This window comes from Sceloporus occidentalis, unplaced genomic scaffold, assembly GCF_023333645.1.
Source record: "Sceloporus occidentalis isolate IW3139 unplaced genomic scaffold, rSceOcc1.0.p SCAF_9, whole genome shotgun sequence".
Taxonomy (NCBI): domain Eukaryota; kingdom Metazoa; phylum Chordata; class Lepidosauria; order Squamata; family Phrynosomatidae; genus Sceloporus; species Sceloporus occidentalis.
The window spans coordinates 26,180,670-26,207,529 of NW_028316989.1; the positions used below are offsets into that span (position 1 = coordinate 26,180,670).

The window sequence follows — 26,860 nt, forward strand, 5'->3', positions numbered from 1 at the left end:
GCTGGGGATGTTTAGCCTGGAGAAAAGAAGGTTAAGAGGTGATATGATAGCCCTGTTTAAATATTTGAAAGGATGTCATATTGAGGAGGGAGCAAGCTTGTTTTCTGCTGCTCCAGAGAACAGGACCCGGAACAATGGATGCAAGCTACAGGAAAAGAGATTCCACCTGAACATTAGGAGGAACTTCCTGACAGTAAGGGCTGTTTGACAGTGGAATGCACTCCTTTGGAGGGTGATAGAGTCTCCTTTCTTGGAGGTCTTTAAACAGAGGCTGGATGGCCATCTGTCAGGGATGCTTTGATTTGGATTTCCTGCATGGCAGGGGGTTGGACTGGATGGCCCTAGTGGTCTCTTCCAACTCTACGATTCTATGATTCTATGATTCTATAACTAGACTCTGGAGACCAGGGTTCAAATCCCTGCTTGGCCATGAAAACCCACTAGGTGACCTTGGGCAAGTCACACTCTCTCAGCTTCCGTGAATCCCCCTCTGAACAACTCTTGCCATTAAAATCCCGTGATAGAGTTGCGTCGGTGGCATACAGCTTGAACGCACACAACAGCAGCAGCTTAGCTTAGCTTTTGGGCTGATGTTATGTAAATTTAGAATTTTTCCTTACTTTGTGTTTGAGTCATTTCACATCAGGAGTTCTGTTGTCAAATAAGACAATTTAGTTGTGTCACATTGGACTAAATGAAATAATATAGTTCAGTATTAAAACCTCAATGCGCAGTGCTGTCATCTCATGCAGTCTTTGTGATGCTGGTATTCTCAGTCCAGTTTTCAAGAGGGTGAAGGAAGTGGGGGAGTATATGAAAATATACCCATTGGGTGGGGGGGACCAAAAACTCTTCCAAAACCATATGCCTTCAGTGCAATCTCTTTCTGACATCTCTCAACAAAATGTAATAACTATTAGATAAGAAGATCGCATTATTTCAGAAGTGGAGAAAATGGATGAGGTGATAGGCTGATCCTAACAAGGTTTACTGGCTAGGTGTGAATGGCTTTCTGGTCTGAGACTGGATTTTTTGTATGGTTTGTTCATGAATTACCTGGAGATGGCAGAAGATTCAGGTGGGGAAGCTCACACATCAAGGCAAATTATTTAAGACAGTTATATCACCTGAAGAACCTCTCGAAACTGGGCAAAAATATAACAGATTGGTCTGGACTATAACAGCGCTATGGGTGTAATAACCCAGAATAGGGCAGGGGGACAATTCAACAGTAATAGAAGAAATGGCTGTTACTGTGTGTGTTGTGTTGGACAAAGCAGCAATATTAGAAGAATGATACCTATATGAATCTGACATGTCCATGTTGACAAAGTTCTATGAGGTTCTGTTTCTGCCATGTTAAAATAGATAAGAGAACTAGTGAACTTTTCCTAAGCACAGTTAAAATGACCACATATCCTTTTGCGAAAGATCCATGGGGCAGAAGGCAGAACCAGAAGAAACATCAGAAATTCACAAAACCATAAAAAACTGGAAGGCGCTTGATTTAGTCATTTAAAAAGCAAGAGCTCAGGAGCATCCCCTGAAATGTTAGGAAGCAGACAAATGGGATATTTGTCATATGTACATACAAAACATAGGTTTCTGGGATATGTCCTAGCATGAATAGTTTTGAAGAAGGATTGGATAAATATATGTCCCCCACACCCCTGAAAATGTCCCTCAGCCATGTTGGACAGAGTTTGAACCTTGCTAAGAAGGAATATATGTTTTGATCACCAAATGTGTGTGGCCCAACCAGGTGGGAGTTTGGATCATGTCCTATAAGCCTGGGGCAGCTCTGTGTTGGCTTTTCAAAGAGAATACTGGTGGGTTTTTCCTGCCTGACCTGATTTGTGCTTTGACTTTTCCCAATTTTTGTATTTTATTTATAAAGTCTGCATTCTTTCTTTCTGGGCCTAGGTATGGAAGAACGAACAGGTGCCGTATCTTGGGGAGCAAGTGGCCAGTCAAGTCCTGTATACGAACCTACAAGGGTAAGTGTGCAACTGGACTACTGTTAATGAACAGCAGCTGTGGGAAAGAGCAACAAAATACTATGGAGCATTGCTGGATATCCATGTTAACAGAGGGTTGTGCTCGATGTGTGGCACCTTAAGCCAGTCTTACCAACTACCCAAGAGATGTTTGTCTAAACTACCTTCCTGCATATATCTGTGGTGGAGGTGAACTGAGAAATAACTTTCCCCCAAATGAATTGCTAACATTTTAAAAAAAGAAGTCAACAGCAGGGATTGGGATTGCAACACTGGCTGGGGGGAATTATTAACTCTTTCTGCTCACCTAGTTTTCCTGGTTACGATCTTCTCATTAAATGGTTCGTTTCACGTGAAAAGACATATGGATGTCTTTGCCTGCTAGCAAGACTTCTAGGTATTAATATTTTAAGAATTTGGAAGGCCCTGAGAGCAGCTGTCCCTGACAGTTTGCTTATTTTAGGTGTAATACAACAGTAATATGATTTCTGTGCCATGGAGAATCAGTAATACAGTAAGCATAGTTAAAATATTTTTTAAATTTAATTAATCTGGTGAATATTGAACAGTGAAGAAGGTCCTGGATAGGGAAAGGGGTTTCACTCTTTAATTTGCTTTAGTGTGAGCCTGTAGACTCAGCTACCTCAAAATGAAATGGAAAGTGTACTTCTTCAGTAAGATGAAGCCGTGAAAGAGGCTGTGACTCCTTCTGCAGAGAACTCTATATTAGACAGGAACTACCAAGGGCAGGATGGTACTCCATGCCTTATTCATTCCAAGGGAAGCCCACTGCATTTGGGACACCTCAGATTGGATTGTTAGCCCCTATCCCTCCCTGAGAGTGCTCAGTGCATTTAATGCCTCCATCATGCTTAAGGGTTGACACATGCACACACACTTACTTTTCTGGGATCTCTACACACACAGGGCTCTTCTGGTCCAGTTTCAAATGAGTGTTGTGAATTTTGTGCTCTGTCTAAATACTGCTGTTCTGGAAAAGAATGACTGTACCAGAGTTGTACCCTGATGGCACTATATAAGTGCTGGAGGGTTGTACTCTATGGAAAGCACAACATCCTTGTTTTCAGAAGGTTTAAGTTAAGCTTTTAGAGAATAAGGAGGCATCTTGTGCTCCCTGTTTGCTACCCGAATTTGAGGGTATTCATTACAATTTGCTCAACTGGAAGGGAACTATGACAATGAGATGGAAGGCAGTAGAGTAGATAGTTACAGAGGTGCGCCCTGTTGTTGATTCTCAAGTGCAGCCGAGCCACACAGCCATTGGTGCCCCAGCCTCCGTGAATTTATCCAGGCCCTATCAAAGCTGTCACAGAGGCTATCAGTTCATCTTGTGACGGTGACTCCCATGTACTGCATTGTAAAAATGTTGTCTTTTGTCTGTTCTGGATCTACTACCGTTCAGCTTCAGTATATGATGATGAAACCTAATTTTAAAGTGAGGTACATTATTTATTATTTTTTGAATAGCAAATGTTTTGATTTGTTCCTAACCTTTTAAAATATTTTCTTGCTTACAGGAAAATGGCAGCTTCCTTGGAAAAAGCTCAGAACTCACAACAGCTCTTGAAAAGTTGAAACATGAGGAGGTAGGATTTGTTTTTTATTCATAATTGTCAGCTTGCGCGCGTGCACACACACACACACACTTTAAAATGTGAGACATCAGCAGTTTCCTTTTCTGTGTAAGCTACCAAGAGATGCTTAAATACTCTAAGGGCACCAGCTCCCATCTGATCTTGAAAGCTAAGCCGGGTCAGACCTAGTTAGTACTTGGATGGGAGATTGCAAAGGAATATCAGGTGCTGCAGGCAAAACCATTTGTGAGTATCCCTTGCCCAAGAAAACTGTATTAAATTCTTGGGGTCACCATACTTTGACAGGCAACTTGAAGGCATGTACATAAACTCTCGCTCTCGCTTTCACATACAGAGGCAACCAAATGAATCAGTTGGCTCAAGGGGGTAGGAGTGGGATGCCATAGAGTTCCAGTGACAGAAAATTCTACAGATGGGTTGTAAAACAACAAAATGTCAAAAACCCAAAGGATGTGTATGAATACTTCTGCAAGGCATGGTGGGGAGGGCATTTCACAACTGGCATGTTCCTCTGGAAAGGACATTTCCTTTGTAGTCATGGGTTCTCTGCATCTCACTTGATAGGAACAGTTGAAAAAGGAGTTCTGATTAAACTCTTGTGATGGGGGAGGTACATTTTGTAGGAGATGGTCCTTCAAGTAACATTGTCCCAGGTAATGGGGTTAGAGGCCAGAAACAGCACATTGTGTTGGTTTTGGAAGTGAATGAAGAGCTTTTGAAGGTTACAACTGTGCGGCAGGCTTGTAATGTTTAGCCACTGTTAGCAGTTTCTTGGGCCATATCATAAGACGATACTAGGAAAGCTGGAGGGTAGTAGAAACAGAGGAAGACTCCACTCCAGGTGGTTAGGCTCAATCAAAGAGACCACAGGCCTGGGCCTGGAGGACCTGAGCAGAGCAGTTGAGGACAGAAGGGCTTGGAGAGGTCTCATCCACAGGGTCTACATGAGTTGAGACTGACACAAGGGCAGTTAACAACAAGCAGTCTCTCGGCCATGACCTGGAAAATCTCAAGTTTCCTGGGAAATTTTCTTCTTTTATTATAATTTTATATTTATTTTATTATGTAACAAATGCAACAACAGATCAAGCTATTAATAATACGATGCCCTTAAAATCAATATAAACCTTTCACTTGATTCTCATCATCAATGTGCTTATCATTTGTAAAGGCAGCCCTGTGCCCAACACAATGCAGTCATCTAGGAGGTTACCAGGGCACAGACAACTGCAGCAGCCGGCTTTCTCTCCGGCAATACTTGGACTGCGGGTAATAGCTAGTTTCTTGGCTGTGATCCTTTGTTTTTTTGCTGCCTTAGCACAATGGATAAGGCTAATTTTAATGCTGCGTTTCCCCTGTACTAGCATATTGTTGTAAACCAGGCTGACAGAATAGCAGAGGAGCATTCTTGAGTAAAGCATAAACAAAAAAATCTGTTCTTCAGCATATAGCAGATTCTAAAAGCTATACATCAGAGTTGGCTCTCTTTTTAAATGATGAATGTTAGGAACAAAGACTTATTATTCTGAGCCTGACCACCTGAATTGCATAGTAAACCAAATGGCTGGAAGGCTACACTTTCGATAGATGTGTTCTGTGCAGGCTGTTTTATTCAGCCAGCATCTTACTGCATTGTGCACTACTTGAACATAAAGCAAGCATACAGTGACCTTGGCTAGGAGCATCCCGTTTGCTGGGCAGCTGCTGCTGCTTCTGCCGCTGCTTGGCGCTGGTTGCCTGACAGACGGGGCCAGGCCCTGGTTACCAGAGGACACCCTCGTGGTCATAAGCAAGTTATAAATGTCACTAAGGTTTTTTCTGAACGTCTATCACATGTGTATCGCTCATTCCAAAGTAGGTAAAGTGAGTAATCTTATGGGGCTCCCAGAAGATAAGTGCTAAGGCAGTTTAGCAGAAAGTTGTGACATGCATCCATAAGCAGTTGCAGGGGCTTGACAGATATTTAGCCCTCAGTTACTAGCCCTTTGGTTGAACTGACAGCAAAGATAGGGAGGCCTGTTCCAGCCCCATTAATGTCGTCTTGAATACAGGCCCACAGTCTGGAAAATGACAAATCCTCGGTGATTGATGATTTTTCGAGTCCTGGGGGATTCGGGATGGTTTCTCATGGCTGCAGGCCTGAACATTTTTCCCTCCCACTTAAGCCTCTCTTGGAACTTCTTTAAGGCCTGGCTGTAAAGAGTTTTAAAGAGGCAGATTGTGTGCTTTTCAAACACAGCTTTGGGAATATTTTTCTACGCTTGGGTTTATGTTGTGAACCTGCAATTGAATAAAATTATCTCCAGTGGGGATTCTTCCTCTTCCGCCCCACCTCCTTATGTTGTGGTCTGAGAAGAAGGTGTTTTCTTGCAAAATGGAAATGGAATAGCACTTGTACCAGAACGATTTGTGATCAGACCTAACTCGCTAAGCAAGTGTTTCCTATTTCTGTGGTAGTGGTGATAGTGGATCTTAAGACTGCTATGGGGATCCTGACAGTTCTCTTTTGCTTTCAATGCCTGTCTGCTGGATAGAAAGTAGGAATACATTTGTTGTTGTTGTTGTTAGAATAGACCTGTATTTGTCACTGGAAGCCCAGGTGGGCTCCATTTCTCAGGGTGTTGAGGTTGGTGGGGCAGATTCAACTGCCCCCCACAACTAAGGCCTTTCCTGGGTATGAATACTCTAAGCAATGCAGTTTGTGTTTCAGTAACCTTCTAGTTAGCCTTCCAGTTAGACTGTGGCAATGTGTTCAGTGTGAGGATGCCCTTGGATACCTCAGTTAGTGTAGTTTGTACCTGCCAGGCCACAGCTTGGGACATCTTCCACTGTGTGACTGTGTGGCACCTGCTTGAAAGGAATTGCGCTGGTGCTTGTGATAATATTGAAAGCCCAAAACAGACTCAGACAGTGCAGCTCAGAGTTGAGGTCCAGGGACTAATTCCCGGAAAACCAGCATTACCATATGAGTAAGACACCACCAGTATGCTTAGTATTTTAAGAAGTGGAATGAAATAATCACCAAAATAGCGATCTTTCAGTCCAGGTTTAAGTGCCCAGAAACCAGTGTATGTATGTGTATTCTTTTGTGACACCTTTGAACACCAGGTTCAGGAGGAATGTCCCACTGTGTCTCTCCATCTCATTAAGAGAGTGTCTTTGAACTGATTTAGTTGGGCTGCCAAATAATCTGCTAAATTCTCTGTCCTTTTCCTGCAGGGCTTTCCGGACAGTCCTCATTATGGTGATCACTTGAATGAGAGTCGATTAGGGCCCAGTGATGGATTGTCCCCAACCCCTTTTGCGAACTCCAATCTGATGGGTGAGTAGGTCATTCTTTGTGCGAAGCCCCCTCCCAGCCTCTCTGGTCACGGGAGATATCTTCTTTTCCATCTTCTAGGGGAGTAGTAGAGGTATTTGTCAGTTTCAAGGGCTTTTGCCCTCCACATTCACTTGCCACAGCTGATTTTTATTCCGTGGACTTTATCATGGTTGGCAGAAAAGGCCAACGCAATAAGATTTGCTTTAGTATTTTAGCTGCTTTGAGTCCTATTTGGGGAGAAAGGAGGGATATAAATTTTAAAAAGCAAGTAAATAATAAGAGCTGCTGCTGTTGTTGTTAAGGGCTTGGGGAACTTTTTAAATGTTTCCAAGAATCCTTTTTTCAAACTTGAATTGTGCTCTTTTCTCAGCCCCCAAATACAGATGCATTTAAAAGCTGAGCTTACTCCCTTAGCGTTCAGTTTTGAACATAAAATACGTTCAGAGGAAATGACTAAGAGAATGTTTATCTGTTTTCCTGGTCTTCACAGGCTGCCTTAATAACTTTCATTTTGAATGGCTTAAACATTACCACTGCTGATTTTACAGAATTGCCTTGGAACTGGGCTGTTTAGTTTGTGGCTGTAGTTTAGGAATTTCCTTCTAATGTGACTTCATCTGTTAAAGCAATGTTGGGGTTTTTTCCCCTCCTGTCTGGCGCATGTGACCTATTTGTATTCTTGATGATATTGTCCTTTCAAGACGCTGCCTTGGCAATCTAAGTAGATTACATAAATCCAAATCCTGGTGGTCTTCTGGAGATCTTTCCCCTTTGCCTTTGTTTACTGCTTTTAATCTTTTGCAAACAGGGAGACAAACTGTTTGGTTGCACAACGTATGCTTGTAAACATGACAGACCCTCAAATGTTTATACCCCGCCTGAGGATATCAGAGCAGTGTTTGAAAGAAGGGTTAACGGTGTATCCATTGGTAGCATCCTGTTTGGGGGGGTTGCATTTAAAAAACATGCAACGATTCCCCAGCAGGCCAGGGGCAAGAAGGCCTTCTTTCTCAGAAAGTGGGATAGCTCTTGGAGGGAGGCTGCATTACATACAGCAAGGGTAGGCAACCTGGGGTCCCAGGGCTGCTGGCAAGAGCCACCTGTTCCTTTACCTGCAGGCAGCAAGAGGGTGAAGGAAGGGGCATGGGGAGAAATGGCGTTAGAAGAGAAATGATGTGGGTTCTTCTGCTTCTGGTGCTAGGCACAGTGTGGCACCCCCAATGGATTATCCCAGAATCGGGAGTATATTTTTGCCATCTGGCCCTCTCTTTCCCCTTCACTCCAGTTGCAGGTTGATGCTTTACAGGCAGCAGGAAGTTTGCTCTGTGAATGGATTGAGAGTGCCAACCAACGTCCCCATTGTTGCATGTCTCCCTTGTAAGGTGATGTCTCTTGTTCATCGTTCTTCTAGTCTTTGCTCTCTCAGCATGCCTACCTTTTCGTCTTCCTTCCTTTGCCCACTCCCGTGGCATTAGCTTCCTTCTCTCTCCCACTTCCCACACCAGAAGGGGGAAATGTGCAAACTCCAGAGACTGGTGGAAAAATGGGCCGTGAAGGGGAGCTGTCACAGGGAAGAAAATGCAAGCAAGAGAGGGATCTTTGGGAGAGGAGGAAAACAGGGGGCTCTTGCCTTTTCTAACCCTGGTTTTGAAGGGGAAAATTTGCTGCACTGTGGCTTCTCTGGGAAGTGAGGAACAACATTTTGTTTTCTGCTAAAGGCCTGCATGGGGTTTTGGGTTACAGGCCACATTTTTCTGTAGGAGGTATAGGATGTCTACTGCCCAGTTTCAGGGGTCAAAGGGAGAGGTACTGGGTACATGTTCTGGGTTGCGTGATGGTAATCTTACTGACTAGCTTGAAATAATTTTGGGCTACTCTGCCCAGGCATATACCTTTGGGCTTCCTGCCCACTGACCTCACTTGAAAAGCAGATCTTATTGAATGAGGGACTTCTCTTACTCTAGATGTTAAATGTGTGAGAGGAACAGATTTGCTAGTCCAGGTGTTGGAGAGGCCTGGCATTCAACTGGCTCCAGCGCTTCGGTGTGTGTCCTGGCTCCTCCTGGCCTTTCAGTCCAAGGGGAAGGAGGCCTCTCCGCTGGAGTCCGGTGCTCATGCTCCATGCAGAGCTTTCAGAGGCGGGGGCAGGTAGACATTGGGACAGGGCCCAGCTAAGCAGCGTAGTTTGAAGACTGCTGATTTATTTCCGCTGGATGTTTTGAAAGACCTTGTATAGATTTTAATAATGCAGGAAGTGACTGCCTTCTTCATTTTATAAAAACACTTCTTTTTGCTGCATCCAAGTGTGTATCTAAACATTTAACCTCTGCCACTTTGGTCCTGAAGAGAACATCTGGTGTGTTCTAGTCTGTGGCCTCCTTTAATTTTAGTTCTGTTAGTGCTATAGTAGAACCAAATTTGGAGGGAAATCCTCCAGGGCAAAATATTAATTCATTTAAAGAAACCAGTGGTAGTTGAATTCCTGTGTGTTTCACTTACTTATTTTAACCTAACTTTGAACCATTTTGGAGTGTCTTCTTTTCTTCCAAGCTGTATTGTAATTCTTCTATTTTGTTTGTGATCAGATAACTACACTAAGTTTGTTTGTGAGCACATTACTACCATTAGGTTGACAGGAATGCGTTTCTGACACGGTGACTTTGTTGGAGGAATCATGACTCAGAAAGTGGCAGTGGACTAATATTTTTGAGATGTCCTGAAAGGTCATATTTTATGTATAAGAGTAACTTAAATAAATAGCTTTGGCAGGAGAGTCTAGTTCTTGCCATTGGATGGGATGGGACAAAACGGACCAGTTAATAAAGTCACAGACCGCCTCTTGTGTTTGCAATGCAATCCAAAATGTTAGTTATGCCCTGTTTTGGGAATGCCTTTGCCCAAGGTATCCTCTATGATTCTATGATTCTAAGAGACACCTTGCTCTGTGGAGCTCTGAGCAGGGCTTTTCCTTTGGGAGTTTCTGCTCCAGGGAAGCCCACCTTACCCTTTCCTTATCATTGGGGTCAGCTTCCTCAGGTGGCAGATTCAGGATGCTCTTTGCATTTAGAAGATTTTAATGGCAACCTCATGTTGGGGTTGATTTAACACTGACTTTTCAATAGGTCTCCACAAAGGTATAGGATGTTTACGGCAAAGGCGGTTGATAGTTTAACAGCAAATTGGCTGTGTTATGATGTTGCATGAACTCCTTGCCCCAAACACAGGCTCTTTTCTTGGTGTCCAGATTTATTGATCTGCTTTGAGCTGCCTTGCTCATCATTTCTGTACTAAAGAGTAGCACTCTGCTTTCCACAGATCTTACAATTGTATTGTATTAAAATTGAGGCATATTTCATTGGTCGGTCATTGCATGTAAGCACCATTAAAAATAGAGAATTGTGTGTCAGCAGACATTGCTTTTATATATTATGTTCAGCCATAAGCATTTTTGCCTTAAAAGATAGCTGATTATTAACTGCCACTGTCTTGAATGATGGAGCTCTTAAGGACTTTAATGATCTTGTATGTTGCAGGAGCAAGACAGTTTTGCTGAATAAGAATTAATAATGATTTGATAATGAACAATTTGTGTAGAAAGATGCATTTTAATATTCATTTAGATATCCTAAAGTGTTTTTGTTAGAAAAAGTAAAAGCTATTATGTAGAACTGATTTGTGTTATTTCCTAATACCAGTATTATCCTGTTGACGTTATCAGTTTGAAAAAATGGAGTTTTGTTGCAGTTCATTCTAGAGTAACCCATTACCATTAGATGGACTTGTAACTAGGCTGAAATGTGTTGCCCTCCTGTCTGGAATTTGATGGAAACCATTAGGCTCAATGCAAACCTTGCTCTTCCAAGTCATGTAAGTGCAATTAACACACCAAAATTTGCCCCACTAATCCATGCTTTCCTTTCTCTTCCATTTGATCATAAGCAATTTTAAACAGGCTTCCACACTCCATATTTTCTCTTTTTGCTTTTAGCAATGATAGGACATTATACTCCTGCCATGGCTAACGTTAACCATGGCAGTCTTTTTGTTTTGTAACTGGGGCTTGCAAACTAGAATGAATTCAAGAGAAACACGCCAAACAGGAAAGGAGGAGGAATAGCACTATATGTCAGGGACATTTTCACCAGTGAAGAGATCCAGGACATCAATCATGGAAGCCAGGTGGAGAGCATCTGGATAAAAATTAAAGGGGAGGGAAACAACAAGGACGTTATGGTGGGAGTCTACTACAGACCCCCCCAAGTAAGACTGAGGAATTGGATGATGTCTTTCTAGAACAGATGACCACACACTCAGAAAGGAAAGATGTAGTAGTGATGGGTGACTTCAACTATCCTGATATTTGCTGGAAGTCAAACTCAGCCAAATCCTCAAGGTTTAGCAAATTCCTCACTTGCCTCGAAGACAGTTTCATTGTCCAAAAGGTGGAAGAGGCAACAAGGGGGTCAGCTATTTTAGATCTGATCCTAACCAACAAGGATGACTTGTTTAATGGAGTGCAAGTGGTGGGATCATTAGGTGGAAGTGACCATGTTCTCCTGGAGTTTGTTATACAATGGAAAGGAGAAGCCAGGCATAGTCAGACACTCATCCTAGATTTTAGGAGAGCGGATTTCAGTAAACTTAGAGAAGTATTGAGGGCGATCCCATGGTCAGGAATACTAAAAGAGAAGGGAGTTCAGGACGGATGGGAGCTTCTGAAAAAGGAGATACTGAAGGCACAATTTCAAACAGTTCCATTGAGGAAGAAAAATGGGAAATGTCTAAAGAAAACAGGATGGATGACTAAGCTTTCAACTGAGCTAAGTTTTGAACAGAACATGTATAAGAAATGGAAAAAGGGGGAAATCACGAAAAAGGAATTCAAAGAAATAGCAAGCATGTGTAGGGGTAAAGTCAGAAAAGCTAAAGCGCAGAATGAACTCAGGCTTGCTAGAGAGGTTAAAAACAATAAAAAGGGCTTTTTTGGATATATCCGCAGCAAAAGGAAGAAGAAGGAAACGGTAGGGCCACTGCGTGGAGAAGATGGCAAAATGCTAACAGAAGACAGAGAAAAGGCAGAATTCCTCAACACCTTCTTTGCCTCAGTCTTCTCAGAAAAGGAAAAGGCTGCTCAACCTGAGGATAATGGAGCAGAGGACAGAATAGGGGAAGTTCAGCACAGAATAAGTAAAGAGATAGTACAGGAATACCTGTGTAACCTAAACGAATATATATCTCCAGGACCAGATGAACTACATCCAAGGGTATTAAAAGAACTGGCAAATGTAATATCGGAGCCATTGGCAATAATCTTTGAGAACTGGGGAACAGGAGAAATCCCAGCAGATTAGAGGAGGGCAAACGTTGTCCTCATCTTCAAAAAGGGGAAAAAGAGGATCCCAACAATTATCGTCCAGTTAGTCTGACATCAATCTCAGGAAAAATTCTGGAGGAGATCATTAAAAAGAGAGTCTGAACATCTAGAAAGCAATTCCATAATCACAAAAAGTCAACATGGGTTTCAGAGAAAGAAGTCATGCCAGACAAATCTGATCTCTTTCTTTGATAAAATTACCAGCTTGTTAGATGAAGGGAATGCTGTTGATATAGTACAGTGGTACCTCGGGATACGAATTACCCAGGTTACGAAATTTTCAGGATACGAAAAAAATTAATTTAAAAAAACTGTTTCGGGTTAAGAAAGTTTTTTCGGGATACGAAAAAACTTTTGGTGCTTTTCGGCGCGATTTCGCACCAAAAAGCGGCTTTTCCCCATTAGCGCCTATGGGGATTCGGCTTGCGAAAGCCTTTCGGGTTACGAAATTGACAGCGGAACGAATTAATTTCGTAACCCGAGGCACCACTGTATATCTTGATTTCAGTAAGGCCTTTGACAGGGTTCCCCATGACATTCTTGCAAACAAGCTTGTAAAATGTGGGCTAGACAAGGCAACTGTTACATGGATCTGGAATTGGTTGACTGACCGAACCCAAAGGATGATCAGCCATGGCTCCTTTTCATCCTGGAGAGAAGTGACCAGTGAGGTCCCACAGGGCTCTGTCCTGGGGCCAGTTTGCTATTCAACATCTTCACCAATGACTTGGGCGACAGAATTGAGGGCATACCCATCAAATTTGCAGATGACACCAAATTAGGAGGAATAGCTAATACTCCAGAGGACAGGATCAAGATTCAAAATGATCTGAATAGACTAGAAAGCTGGGCCAAAGCTAACAAAATGAAATTCAACATGGAGAAATGTAAGGTACTGCACTGAGGGCGGAAAAATGAAATGCACAGATATAGGATTATGGGTGACACCTGGCTGAATGAAACTATGTGTGAAAGGGATCTGGGAGTCCAAGTAGACCACAAGTTGAACATGAGTCAGCAGTGCGATTCAGCAGCCAACAAGGCCAATGCAATTTTAGGCTGCATCAATAGAAGTATAGTGTGTAGATCAAGCGAAGTAATAGTCCCACTCTATTCTGCTTTGGTCAGGCCCCACCTGGAATATTGTGTCCAGTTCTGGGCACCACAATTCAAAAATGACATTGGGAAACTGGAGCCTTGTGTCCAAAGGAGGGCAACTAAAATGATGAAGGGTCTGGAAACCATGTCCTATGAGGAACAACTTAGGGAGCTGGGGATGTTTAGCCTGGAGAAAAGAAGATTAAGAGGTGATATGATAGCCCTGTTTAAATATTTGAAGGGATGTCATATTGAGGAGGGAGCAAGCTTGTTTTCTTCTGCTCCAGAGACTAGGACCCGGAACAATGGATGCAAGCTGCAGGAAAAGAGATTCCACCTCAACATTAGGAGGAACTTCCTGACAGTAAGGGCTGTTCGACAGTGGAACACACTCCTTCCTCGGAGTGTAGTGGAGTCTCCTTCCTTGGAGGTCTTTAAGCAGGGGCTGGATGACCATCTGTCGGATATGCTTTGACTGAGATTTGCTGCATGGCAGGAGGTTGGACTGGATGGCCCTTGTGGTCTGTTCCAACTCTACGATTCTATAATTCTATGAAACATAATTTTCAGACTCTGATTTGATGCTAACTATGATTAGCATTAGCACCAGCGCATTAACGTTGCATCATGATTTGCACAGGGATGAGGTAGGGGATATTAATGTATGAGGAGCACATGTGAAGAGGTCCCTTTCTTAAGTAAAGTGCTGGAGTGGGTCGTGCCACCTCAGCCCCAGGAGTATCAGGATGGTAAGGATGATCCAGATCTGGGAACTACTGGGTTACAAGCTAGTTTCGTTACCTGGGTGGGCCACCTACTGCTAAGAATTCACCTCTTGGTTCTGCCAGGCCTCTTGTTGGCTCTTGAATCTATTGCCAATAGTCTCTTAGTTGGGAGAGCACATCGAGCCACCATGGTGGGTTTGGTCCTTTTGGAGAGGTGATTTCTGGATATAGCACTGGAGGACTTATTTTCAGTGCTGTGGCTATTGCTATACGCTCCTTTGCTATACGCTCCAGCACTTGATGCTGGCAGACTGATGAAGACAGCATCATTGGTTAGTGCTGTGATACCAATGGTTAAGAAACAGAACGTGAAAGTTGTCTGGTGTAAGGCTGCTTGGCACCAAAGAAGGAAAGGGAATATAGCCTTTCTGTGGCAGAAGCCAAGAAGTTCTTGAGGAGATGTATTGGTGAACAGTTCAGAAGAAATGGTGTGTGTGTGGAGGGGGGAGACATTGGCAAAGCAAATGACTGTCATCTATTAAGGGCTCTAATTACTGGGGCCTGCAGATGGAATTTTCTATATCAGTGATTTGAATGACCTGTAGAAGTTGGCTTCTGGCTTAGTTCCTTCCTTTTCTTTTTTTAAGAGCCATGTCAAATACGGGGAATGTTTGTATTAGGCAGGAACAACAAACTCCTGCCTGGTACTTTCAGGCACTTCAGTTGAAAGCCCTGATATAGCTTTGCTTCAGCGTTTGCTTCAGCTGTGCGTGATTTTCATGGAGAGACTCTCATGCAGGTCTCTGTAACCTTGAATGACAGCGGCTGGACAGGGGTTTTGAGGGGTTCAGAATATGGGGACCTTTTCTTCCTCCTCCTCCTCCCCCAACTAAAGCGATCACCGATGTCAAGGTGGAGGAGTGTTTGGGGCTCTACTCTGTCCTGTCAGGGAAGGGAGAGGGGGAGACAGGTGGGCAGACGTTCAGGGTCTCTTCTGTTTTTTACTGGAACCCAATGGCCTGCCAAGTGGAGTCTGATGCAGAAGGAACACAATGCTTACCATTAACCAATTCTGAGCCCAAGAATTTAGGAATTGGTGTACTTAAGTAGAGTGCTAGCAGTTAAAGGAAGTCACTTTCTTCTTCGTGGTCTCTGCGAATCATACAAATGGGTTTTACTGCGCCTGCGCAGTGCTGTTCGGAACCTACTGGAATCACTGGGCAAAGTTTACTTTGCAACATATAGAAACTTTTTGGCGGTAACTCCGCCCACCCGTTATAAGGCCCCTGCCTTCCCGCTCTTTCCCCAGTTCCTTTTTTCCGCCGTGCTGGTTGCTGTTTGGAACTTCGCTCTTGCTCGTTTTTGGAATTCACTGGTAGGCTGCCCAGACCCGTAGCGGCCCTTCAAGTGCGCCTCCTTCTACTTCGTTGGCGCAAGACCTGGAAGTTTCGGACGCCGCTCGTCCGCCGGCCCGTGGCTCCATTAAGCCCAGTGCCGCTCCTAAACCCACAAAGCACCCTCGTCTACCGGGGTCATTGGGTTCAGACGCCGCTTCCACCCACACCGAGGGAGTCCCCTCTGAGGCATCGGGGACGTCCCGGGCGACTTTGGACCAAGGAAACCATAAAAAGGCGTCCTCGGCATCGTCCAGCTCCAAGAGGGCCAAGACCAAGTCCGGATCGTCGGACCACTCCAAGCCGGCCAGGTCGGATGACCCCGTACCGAGGAGCACCGCCTCCGAGGAGCCCTCGGGCTCGAGGGATTCCGCCGCCCGAAGCAAGGATCGGGCTGGCCGTGCGGCTGCCATCTCGGACTCTCCGATCCCATTCTTTCCTCCGGATGCGCCATCTCACCATAAGTCTGCCAAGAAGAGGCAGTCTTCGGCCCCGGACTTGGCTTCTTCTTCTTCGGCCAAGAAGTCCAAATCAACTGCTAAGTCAAGCTCCCATTCGAGGTCCCCTTCCAAGAGGCGTTCGGATGACTCGACCGGCTCCCGAAAGCCCCGCCGAGACCACCCGCGTCCTGACTCTCCGATGCCGACTGACCCTCTGGCCACACCGCTGGTGGAGAACCATCCGCCTGTGAGGGTTTGTGACCATCCTCCGGTGAGGACCCACGACCGGGATGCCACCGCCCAGGCTGCGCCGGCCCCGACACAATCGGCTTCGGCAACGCTTCCCTTTCTTCTTTCGGACGATGAAGACGATGCCGACCACCCGCCGAGATCTCCCTCGCCAGCTTCGTTGGTTTCGCGCTCTCCGGCTCATACCCTTGACAACCCTCAGTACTTTTACGATTCTGAGACAGATCAATTTTTTCTTCCAGTCCCTAGAGAAGTGGCTCTAGCCAAGCCTGTCCAGACTCGGGACCGCTCCTGTGACCGTGACCAGCCTCGGGACCAGGAGCGACGCCGCCACGAGTACACCGACCGGCCGGGCCCATCGACGGCGGTTTCATCCCTCCTTGCAGGCAGGCCTGTGGAGCGCCCCAGACCATCTGCTACCGTCGACCTCATTGCTTCGGATTCCGAACCCGACCCCGTCGCCTCAGAAGACTCTTCGGGTGAGGACGACCTGGCCCAGAACTCTCCTCAGCTTCTGCATCACCCTGAGGCAGCCTCCCCTACGGATGACGTCAGGTCGTTTGTCGAACATGTCATCAAGATGTCCAGGGCTCTGGACATTGAACTGGCATATCCTGAAGAAGAGGCCAAGGACCCCATTGAGCGCAGGGTTCGCAGCCGGGCCCATTCAACACCTTTGGTCCCCTTCCTGCCGTCCCTAGAGACCCTGGTCAAGCGTTCCTGGGACTGCCCTTCCTCACTCCTAGGCCCACCGCGCAAGATCGAATCCCTTTATAAGGTCTCGGCTCCGGCGGCGCCATGGCTTACCTCTCACCCCCGCCAGAATTCGGCAATTGTTGAGGGTGCTCAACAAACCTCAACTCAACGTCAGGCGGTGGTACCTTTCGATAAGGAGGCCAAAAAGATCGACGCCTTAGCCAGGAAGGCATATGCAGCTGCTGCTCTTGTGGTGAAGGCGACCAATTACACCGCTTGTATGGGGGCCTATATACAAACCCTTATGGAGGGCATTTCCCCCATCGTGCCGGACGTTCCGGATGAAGCCCAGCGGACGCTCACCGAGATAAGAGATGAGGCCCACTCCATCGGCGCATGGCTCATCACGGCATCCAGGAACGTTGTGGAGTGCTCTGGCAGGGCCATGGCGGCTTCCATCGCCCTAAGGAGGCACGCCTGGTTGCGGGGTTCTGATCTCAACTCCAGCGTCAGGTCCACCATTGAGGACATGCCTATAGACGAATCTGGCCTCTTCCACGCCGAGACGGATGACAGGCTGAATCGGAAATTCAGGCTGAAGGCGGCGGCGAGAAAACATGGTATGTCTGCCCCCGCTCCGGCTCCCTTCCGCAGGAGGTTCCGCCCTTGGCAGCAGCAGCAGGGCCAGTTCAACAGGTCCTCCTACCAGGACCGACAGTTCCATCAGCAGGGCTCTCAGCGTCAGAGATACCCATCCCAGTCCCCGTCATCCTCCGGCCGCCGCAATCAGTCTTCTCGGTACCGCAGGAACCGGCGGCAAGACCCTGACCAATCCAAAAAGAGGGCATGAAACCTTCCCGCGCACTTCGCCTCCCATAGTTGCTTTTTGGACATTCTTAAGCCCTTTGCCAATGTATGGGCTTCCATCTCCTCCGACTCTTGGGTGCTGAACATCGTCCGTAGGGGCTATACCCTTGAGTTCGAAGAGCTCCCGCCCACCGGAGTTTTCATTTCCACCCCCCCCTCGGACACCCTTCTCGACGAAGTGCGCACCTTAATGGACAAAGGGGCTATTTCCCCGTTATCCCCTGAGTCCTACCATACGGCCTTTTTCTCCAGGTACTTCACGGTACCGAAGGCCGACGGGGGCATTAGACCAATCCTGGACTTGAGAGACTTAAACCTCTTTCTCGAATATCGCCGGTTTCGTATGGTAACCTTGGCCTCTATTTTGCCTCTCCTCCACCAGGACCTGTGGTTCGCGACAGTCGATTTGAAGGACGCCTACTTCCACATCGGGATTCGGGAGTCCCACCGGAGATTCCTCGCCTTCGCCGTCGGCTCCGATGCGTACCACTACAATGTGCTCCCTTTTGGCCTTGCCACAGCCCCACGGGTCTTCACAAAGTGCATGGCCCCGGTGGTAGCATACCTCCATCAAAGAGGCTACAGAGTCTTCCCTTATTTGGACGATTGGCTGTTTGTCGCAGACTCCCAGCAGGACCTCCAAGAGGCAATTTCATTCGCCATTCAGCTGCTGAACTCCCTCGGGCTGGTGATCAACAGAGAAAAGTCACATTTCACGCCGTCCAGGCAGGTCAAATTCATCGGAGCCATCCTCGACTCCGAGGTATGTTCCGCCTTCCTTCCCGTGGACCGCTTCCAGGCTCTGGTAGCATCATTGAACTCCTGCGTCTCACACAGAAGAGGGAGAGCCAGGGATGTCCAGATCGCCTTAGGACACATGGCGTCGACAACCTTCGTGACGCCGTGGTCGAGACTTCGCCTCCGTCCACTCCAGGCTTGGTTCCTTTCGGTCTTCTCTCCGATGGAAGATCCCCCGTCAAAATGGCTGACGGTGCCGAGACCGGTGGCCGCCTCCCTGAACTGGTGGCTGGACGAGCGCAACGTGTGCGCGGGGATGCCCTTTCATCAACCTCAGGCTCAAGTGACTTTGACAACCGACGCTTCTCTAGAGGGCTGGGGCGCTCACCTCCACGACCTAGTTGTCAAGGACAAATGGTCGGACTCAGACAGTCTCCTCCACATCAATGCCCTAGAGATGCTCGCAGTCGAAAAGGCTCTGAGAGCTTTCGAAACCTCTGTCACAGGCAGGGTGGTACTCCTGAGAACGGACAACACCACCGTGATGTATTACATCAACAAACAGGGTGGCACCAAGTCAAGGACTCTCCTCGAGATTACCCTGCGCATCTGGGACTGGTGCATCCAGAGACAGGTCCTCCTTCAGGCGATCCACCTGCCGGGAGAGGACAACGAGTTGGCGGATCGCCTGAGCAGATCGCCCTCGGTGTGCCACGAGTGGAGGCTCCATCCGGACACGGTCAGCGTCTTGTTCGACAGGTGGGGAACCCCTCGGATCGACCTCTTCGCGACCGATTGGAACAGCCACTGTCCCCAGTTCTGCTCCAGGAGGTCAATGACCGGATCTCTCGGAGATGCATTCACCTTCCTGTGGTCAGGGGAGCTCCTTTATGCCTTTCCCCCCTTCCCTCTCATCATCAGAGTGGTGTCCAAGATGATGGTGGACCATACGGATGCGATCCTGATCACGCCATGGTGGCCGAGGCAGCCTTGGTTCGCATCCCTGCTGCATCTTTCCAGGAGGTGCTTCCTTCGCCTCGAGCCTCGCCCAGACCTGCTGTCGATCCAGGACGGACGGATCCTCCATCCAGACATCGACAGCCTGCCGCTGGTGGCTTGGAGAATCCTACCCTGACTGCCCTCCCTGAGGCTGTAAGGACGGTGATCCTGGCTGCAAGGAAACCTTCTACTCAGCGTTCCTACGCCTTTAAATGGAGGAGATTTTGCCTCTTCCTTGAGCAAAGGGGCTTGTCTCCTGCACAGGTGTCCACTCCAGTGGTGCTGGAGTTCTTGATGGCACTTTTGGACGGAGGGCTGTCCCTCACGTCCATCAAATGTTACCTGTCTGCCATTTGTGCCGAATACCAGTTCGGGGGGAGGGTTTCTTTCTTCAAAGACCCCTTGGTGAAGGGGTTTCTGAAGGGTTGTGCTAACCTTTATCCTCCTGTCTCGGTACCAACACCGGCTTGGAGTTTGGAGTCGGTACTGTCCGCCCTCCAATCCAAGCCCTTTGAACCGATGGCCACAGCGGACTTGAGACTATTGACTTGGAAAACCGCCTTTCTTGTGGCCATCACCTCTGCCCGCCGTGCGGGCGAACTCTGTGCCCTGCGGAGAGACCAGCCCTTCCTGAGGTTTCACAAGGACAAGGTGGTCCTCCGGACGGATATTACTTTCTTGCCGAAGGTAGTGTCCGCATTCCATATGTGTCAGGACATTGTATTGCCTACTCTCGCATCCAGCCCGACTTCGGATGCGGAGCGACGCCTGCACTCTCTTGATGTCAGGAGAGCATTGGCGTTTTATTTGGACAGAACTGCTGCTTCCAGTCGGTCCGAGAGACTTTTTCAATGCTACTCGGAACCGAAGAAAGGGTTGCCTGTGCCTGCGCAGAGGTTTTCCAAATGGGTGGCTGGTACCATTCACCTCTGCTATGAACTCTTGGGCAAACCTCTCCCGGGCAGGGTTCGGTCCCACTCCACAAGGTCAATGGCAGCATCCTCTGCATTCCTGTCGGGGATTCCCCTTGAGGAGGTCTGTAAGGCTGCTGTCTGGTCTCAGCCATTAACCTTTATAAAGCACTATAGGCTGGACACCAGAGCCATCCGAGACGCAGCCTTTGGGAGGGCTGTGTTGGTTTCAGGGCTGCATTGATTGCACTACTGATGGTTTGCGTTAGCATTTATGTTCCTAATGCCACTGTTGTACATTCTGTCGAATGTTGATTGCACTGTGTTGGGTTGCATTCTCAATGGGAGAGGTCTTGCACGACCTTACTTCCCCTTCTCAGGTCTAACAATGTTGTTGCTGTGTCTGAATTGTTCAAAAACAAAAGACTGACGCCTTTTATGGTTCAGGGTGTTTATTGTTACAATAAATATACCTTGGTTTACCATAGCTTTGGTTTCAGGACACTCCCTCCGCCGCATACCTAAGCTTGTCAGTCTAAACCCATTTGTATGATTCGCAGAGACCACGAAGAAGAAGGACAGGTTGCTTACCTGTAACAGTATTTCTTCGAGTGGTCATCTGCGAATACATACAAATCCCACCCGTCCATCCCCTCAGTGTCCTGCTCTCATTGGCTCTCTCCATCGCCTGCTTGGCGGAAAAATTTCGGAACTGGGGAAAGAGCGGGAAGGCAGGGGCCTTATAACGGGTGGGCGGAGTTACCGCCAAAAAGTTTCTATATGTTGCAAAGTAAACTTTGCCCAGTGATTCCAGTAGGTTCCGAACAGCACTGCGCAGGCGCAGTAAAACCCATTTGTATGTATTCGCAGATGACCACTCGAAGAAATACTGTTACAGGTAAGCAACCTGTCCTTCTTCATTTCAGCCATTTAGGGTGGCAAGACGTGTCTGTCATTTTGCCACTGCATCTGTTGAAGAGTTGGGACCCAGAAATCCTGGCTGACCTAGTTGAAATAATCCAGGGTCTTCCAGCAGATCCAGGTATTTCTTCTGCCCACCCCTGGAGGAAAGTTTTGGTTGCTGAGGTGTAAAACTTCACAGAGGTCATCCCTTAGAAATGGCCCATGGACCGTTGCAAGTAAACAACCTGTCAGCTGCTGGTCCCTAGCAGGTTTCAAGACAAGACAAAAACAATGGTCACCAATGGGCCCAAATCTGATACCAGTCCCTGGCATCCTGGGGAATGGGTTTTTCTTGGCATGTTTCTTCAGGGAGAGGGTTGCCACTGCCATCCTCTGAGCTGAGAGAGTGACTTGCCCAAGGTCTCCCACTGGATTTACATGGCTGAGCTGGGCTTCAAATCCTGGTTTCCAGAGTCAATAGTCCAACACAAGCACACATGCCGTGTAAATTGATAAAACAGCCTTTGTGGTTGAAGTTCATCTCTGACCAGAGGGATGGTGGGGTGTAGCCCTCATAGGATGATGACAGAATTTAGTTCTCTTTGAATTCTGCTCACAGTGAAGGCATGTTCTTACCCACCCTCTTTTTTATGGAAACTAGGGGGTTTCAGGGAAATTAATAATCACATTATAATTTAGTGCTTTTAGTGGGCTACAAAGCGTGTTTTTTTTAACCAGGTAATAATAATAATAATAATAATAATAATAATAATAATAATAATTTGTATCCCGCCTCTCCCTGTATTGGATCGAGGCGGGTATTTTTTCTATACATTTCTGTTAACTCTGTGTCCCAGCAGCCAGCCGCAGGTCATGGTGGCACTGATTCAGATAACTTTCCTTCTCACTTGAAATACCTGGAGGATTTAAAGAAATGTTTGACTGTGTGAGTAGCCCCTCTTCCTCTGGTGTGTGCCATAGAGCCAGGCAGGTGTCCGCTCTCCTCCTGTGCGTACACAGACCCGCACACTGCCCCTTAGGGCTCCTTGCGTCTTCCTTGTCCGCAGCTGTGGCGCTTAGACTAACAGGGATTGCCGTCAGGCAGAGAAGAGCCACAGGAATAGGTCACAGGTGCTAGCCACGCTGATATTTCTGTCTACCCTGCAGGAGCTCGGAGGTCCAAGTGACACTGGTGCCTTTCAATTATGGTGTCAAGAAATGGGGGGTGAGCAGGTGTAAAGGATAGGGGCGTTGTATAGCACTCCAGGAAGCAAAGATAGTCTAAAATTCAGGCGAAGGTTTTCACCTGCCTTTTACATATGTTTAGAGAACCAACAACAATATTTTTGTAAAATGTTTTATTTCATTTCACAATAGAGCTGATAAGTAAGGGGAAGAATCCAAGACAGGATTTGGGCTGGTGAAAAAGCGGGATTCAGCAAAAGTGCGAGGGACACTAAAGCTTCCGTGCCTCCCCAAAACTGACTTTTAGACCGTGAGGAGGGAAGGGATTTCCACCAGCTCTCTCTTGGATTTAGACCAGTCTCTTTATCAACAGAAACATTTGGAAGGAGGTAGTAAACCATAAAGAAAATGCCCCGTCCCCTCTTCTGGATGATTAGATTTCCAGAGTGACCAAGGGTATCCTGAGGGGGGCATGCACACACACTCAACCCTCTGGGGTGTGCTGTGACTCGGTTCACTTCCACCTTCTGTGTCAAGGCAGCACTTGGCAGTTCCTCCATTTCCAGCATCCCAGGATGGAAGCTGCTCCCACAAACAAGAGCTGAGCTATCTATTCTGTGCTGGGGATGTGTGTGTGTGTGTGTGTGTGTGTGTGTGCGTGTGTGTGTGTGTGTGTGTGTAGGGGGTCTGTAAAAGAGCTGCCAGTGGTGAGGCAGTGAGTTGCAAGAGGGCCATGGCAGCAGTCCCACCATACTTGGATGGAGATGAGGGGTAGTGTGCCTCCTCCTTGGAAAATAAGGACAGGTTGCATACCTGTAACAGTATTTCTTCGAATGGTCATCTGCGAATACATACAAATGGGTTGTATTGCACCTGCGCAGTGCTGCTCGGAAAACTTCTGGAATCACTGGGCAAAGTTAACTTTGCAACTTTTTGGCGGTAGCTCCGCCCATCTCTTATATGCCTCCTGTGTTCCCGCTCTTTCCCCAGTTCTGAAATTTACGCCACGTAAGCGACATGAGAATGAGCCAATGAAGAGCAGGACACTGAGGGGAGGACGGGTGGGATTTGTATGTATTCACAGATGACCACTTGAAATACCGTTACAGGTATGCAACCTGTCCTCCTTCTTCTTGGTTTCTGCGAATCATACAAATGGGTTGAGACTGACAAGCTTAGGTCAGTGGCGAAGGGAGTGTCATGACACCAAGTAAGGTTCCAACAAGCTGTGTTTATTAATCACAATAAAATGTTGAACCCAAAATCGTGTGAGCTGTGCTTATTAATTTAATCAAAGCACTCAACCTGTTCAAGTCAAAGTTAAACCAGTGCATTAGGTCATGCAAGACCTGTATGTAAACCATAGGAATGTTGTAAACCACACCAACCTGGCAAAAAACATTCCTTTCAACAACATGTAAACAAAGGAAATGCAGTGCAATCAATATAAACCTGAAACCAACACTGCCCTCCCAAAAGCTGTGTCCCATTTGGCCCTGGTGTCTAGCCTATAATGTTTTATGAAAGTCAATGGCTAGGACTAAACAGCAGCTTTACAGACATCCTCCGAAGGGACCCCCTTCAGAAAGGCGGAGGATGTCACTACCATCCTAGTTGCATGGCACCAAACCCTGGCTGGGAGAGGTCTGCCCAACAGTTTGTAGCAGAGGTGGATGGTACCAGCCACCCATTTGGAAAGCCTCTGCACCATCACCATTTGGAAAGCCTCTGCATCATCAGTCCCTTTTTCGGTTCTGAGTAGCATTGGAAAAGTCTCTCGGAACGGCTTGAACCCATAGTTCTATCCAAATAGAAGGCCAAGCCCTCCGAACGTCTAAGGTGTGCAAGTGTCAGTGGTCGGGTTCAGGGCCAGGGTCAGTAAAACAATGTCCTGACACATGTGGAAGGCAAACACCACCTTAGGCAGAAAGGTAATGTCAGTACAGAGGACAACCTTATCCTTATGGAACCCAAGGAAAGACTGTCCCTCTGTAGGGCACAGAGTTCGCCCGCACAGCGGGCAGAGGTGATGGCCACAAAGAAGGTTGTCTTCCAAGTCAAGAGTCTCAAGTCTGAAGTGGCCATGGGTTCAAAAGGCTTGGATTGAAGAGCAGACAGCACAGTGTCCAAACTCCAAGCAGGTGCCGGTATCGAGACCGGAGGTTGAAGATTGTTGCATCCTTTCAGGAAACTTCACAAGAGGGTCCCTGAAGAAAGAAGGTTTGACATCAAACTGGAAATGAGAGCAGATGGCAGAGCGATAACAATGGAGGAGAGGTACAGCCCCGCATCCAAAAGTGCCATCAAAAACTCCAGCACCGCCGGTGTTGTCACTCGGGATGGAGAAAGGCCTCTCGCAGAGAGGAAGTCCAGGAACTTCTTCCATTTAGAAGCGTAGGATCTTTTGTTGGCAGGCTTCTGGGCAGCCAAAATCACCATCCGTACTGAGGGAGGCAGCTGGTCTAGGGATGTAGTCTCCACGCCACCATCAGTAAGTTCTCGATGTCCGGGTGACAGACTCTGCCGTCCTGCAGAGTGAGAAGGTCTGGATGGAACTCGAGCCAGAGAAAGTGTCTCCTAGAGAGGTGGGTCAGGGACGGAAACCACAGCTGTCTCGGCCACCAAGGAGTGATGAGGATGGCATCCAAGCAGTCCTTTGTGATTTTGGACACCACCCTGGTGATTAGTGGGAATGGAGGGAAGGCGTAGAGCATCTCTCCTTACCAAACAAAGGCGCGCTTGGGAGCAGAAATGGGGACAGTGGCTGTTGAGAGTGGTTGCGAAGAGGTCGATCTGGGGAGCTCCCCATTGACTGAAGAGGTCGTCGACTATCTCGGGATGGAGCCTCCACTCGTGGCAGACTGAGGAAGACCTGCTGAACTGATCGGCCAAGTCGTTCTCCTCTCCTGGCAAGTGAATTGCTTGGAGAAGAATCCCTCTCAGGATGCACCAGTCCCAGATGCAAAGTGTGATGTCTAGCAGGGTCTGAGACTTGGTGCCCCCTTGTTTGTTGAGGTAGTACATGACTGTGGTGTTGTCCATCAACAAAAGCACTACCTTGTTGGCCAAGTTCGTTTCGAAAGCTCTCAAGGTCTTTTCTACAGCCAGCATCTCCAGGGCATTGATGTGAAGAGACTGCTCTGCGAAAGAGCACCAGTCCTTCATGAAGAGGGTTGACATGTGGGCGCCCCAGCCTTCCATGGAGGCATCTGTGGTCAGGGTGGAGAAAAACGGGAGTCAAGCCACCAGTGGAGGGAGTGGGCGACGGATCTCAGGACGGTGAGCCACTTGGACGGAGGGTCCGTCAGTGCATTGAAGGCCAACAGGAACCATGCTTGAAGGGGCTGAAACAGCAGTCTTGCTCACGGGGTCACAAATGTCGTTGAGGCCATGTGATCTAGAGCTACCTGGACATCTCTGGCCTGCACTTGACAGTGGGCAAGGCAAGTCCTGACCGAGGAGCAGAGAGCGTGGAAGTGGTCCTGAGGTAGATAAGCGACGCAGACCTCGGAATTGAGGACGGTGCCGATGAACTTGATCTTTCTGGATGGTGAAAGATGGGACTTCTCCAGGTTTACCACGAGCCTGAGGGATGCGAGGTGAGAGAGGGCTAAGCCTACATCCCTTTGCAATTCGTCTACGGAGGGGACGGCAAAGAGCCAGTCATCCAGGTATGGGAAGACACTGGAGCCTCTTTGGTGAAGGTAGGCGACGATTGGAGCCATGCCCTTGGTAAAGACCCTTGGAGCCGTGGAGGGAAAGACATTGTAGTGGTACATGTTGGGACCGACGGCAAAGGCCAGGAATCTCCGGTGGCTCTCCCAAATCCCCACATGGAAGTAGGCATCCTTCAGGTCGATCGTCACGAACCACAGGCCCTGGTGCAACAAGGGCAGAATAGAGGCAAGAGTTATCATACGGAACTGATGGTAGACGAGATAGGAGTTGAGGGCTCTCAAGTCCAGAATCGGCCTAATGCCCCCATTGGTCTTGGGAACCGTGAAGTATCTGGAGAAGAAACATGTAGGGGCTTGAGAAGGGTTGACAGGCGAGATTGCTCCATTGTCCAAAAGAGTGCGTACTTTGTCGAGAAGGGTGTCTGAGGGGTGTGTGTGTGTGGAAACAACAGCTCCAGTTGGAGGGAGCTCTTCGAACGCGAGGGCGTAGCCCCTACAGACGATGTCAATGACTCACGAGTCGGAAGTCACAGAGGCTCAGATGTTAAAGAAGGGCCTCAGGATGACATAGAAGGAGGTGGAGGGAGCGACGGAGCACACAGGGACCCTTCAGGATCTCTTCTTGCCCTGGTCGGTATCCTGTCTGCGGTTCTTACGATACCAAGCAGG

General features: G+C 47.5%; 1 protein-coding gene across 9 annotated transcripts in view; it reads left to right on the plus strand.

Annotated features, from left to right (window-relative positions):
* The window catches only part of LOC149307091 (transcription factor 12-like), a 145,942-nt gene that overhangs the window by 27,768 nt on the left and 91,314 nt on the right, over positions 1–26,860 (plus strand). For all 9 annotated transcript variants that reach the window (XM_089538025.1, XM_089538020.1, XM_089538021.1 and 6 more), the window contains 3 exons: positions 1,924–1,997; positions 3,536–3,604; positions 6,833–6,935. In XM_089538025.1, the coding sequence (XP_089394151.1) occupies positions 1,924–1,997; positions 3,536–3,604; positions 6,833–6,935 (246 nt within the window). The remainder of the gene's footprint in view (positions 1–1,923; positions 1,998–3,535; positions 3,605–6,832; positions 6,936–26,860) is intronic.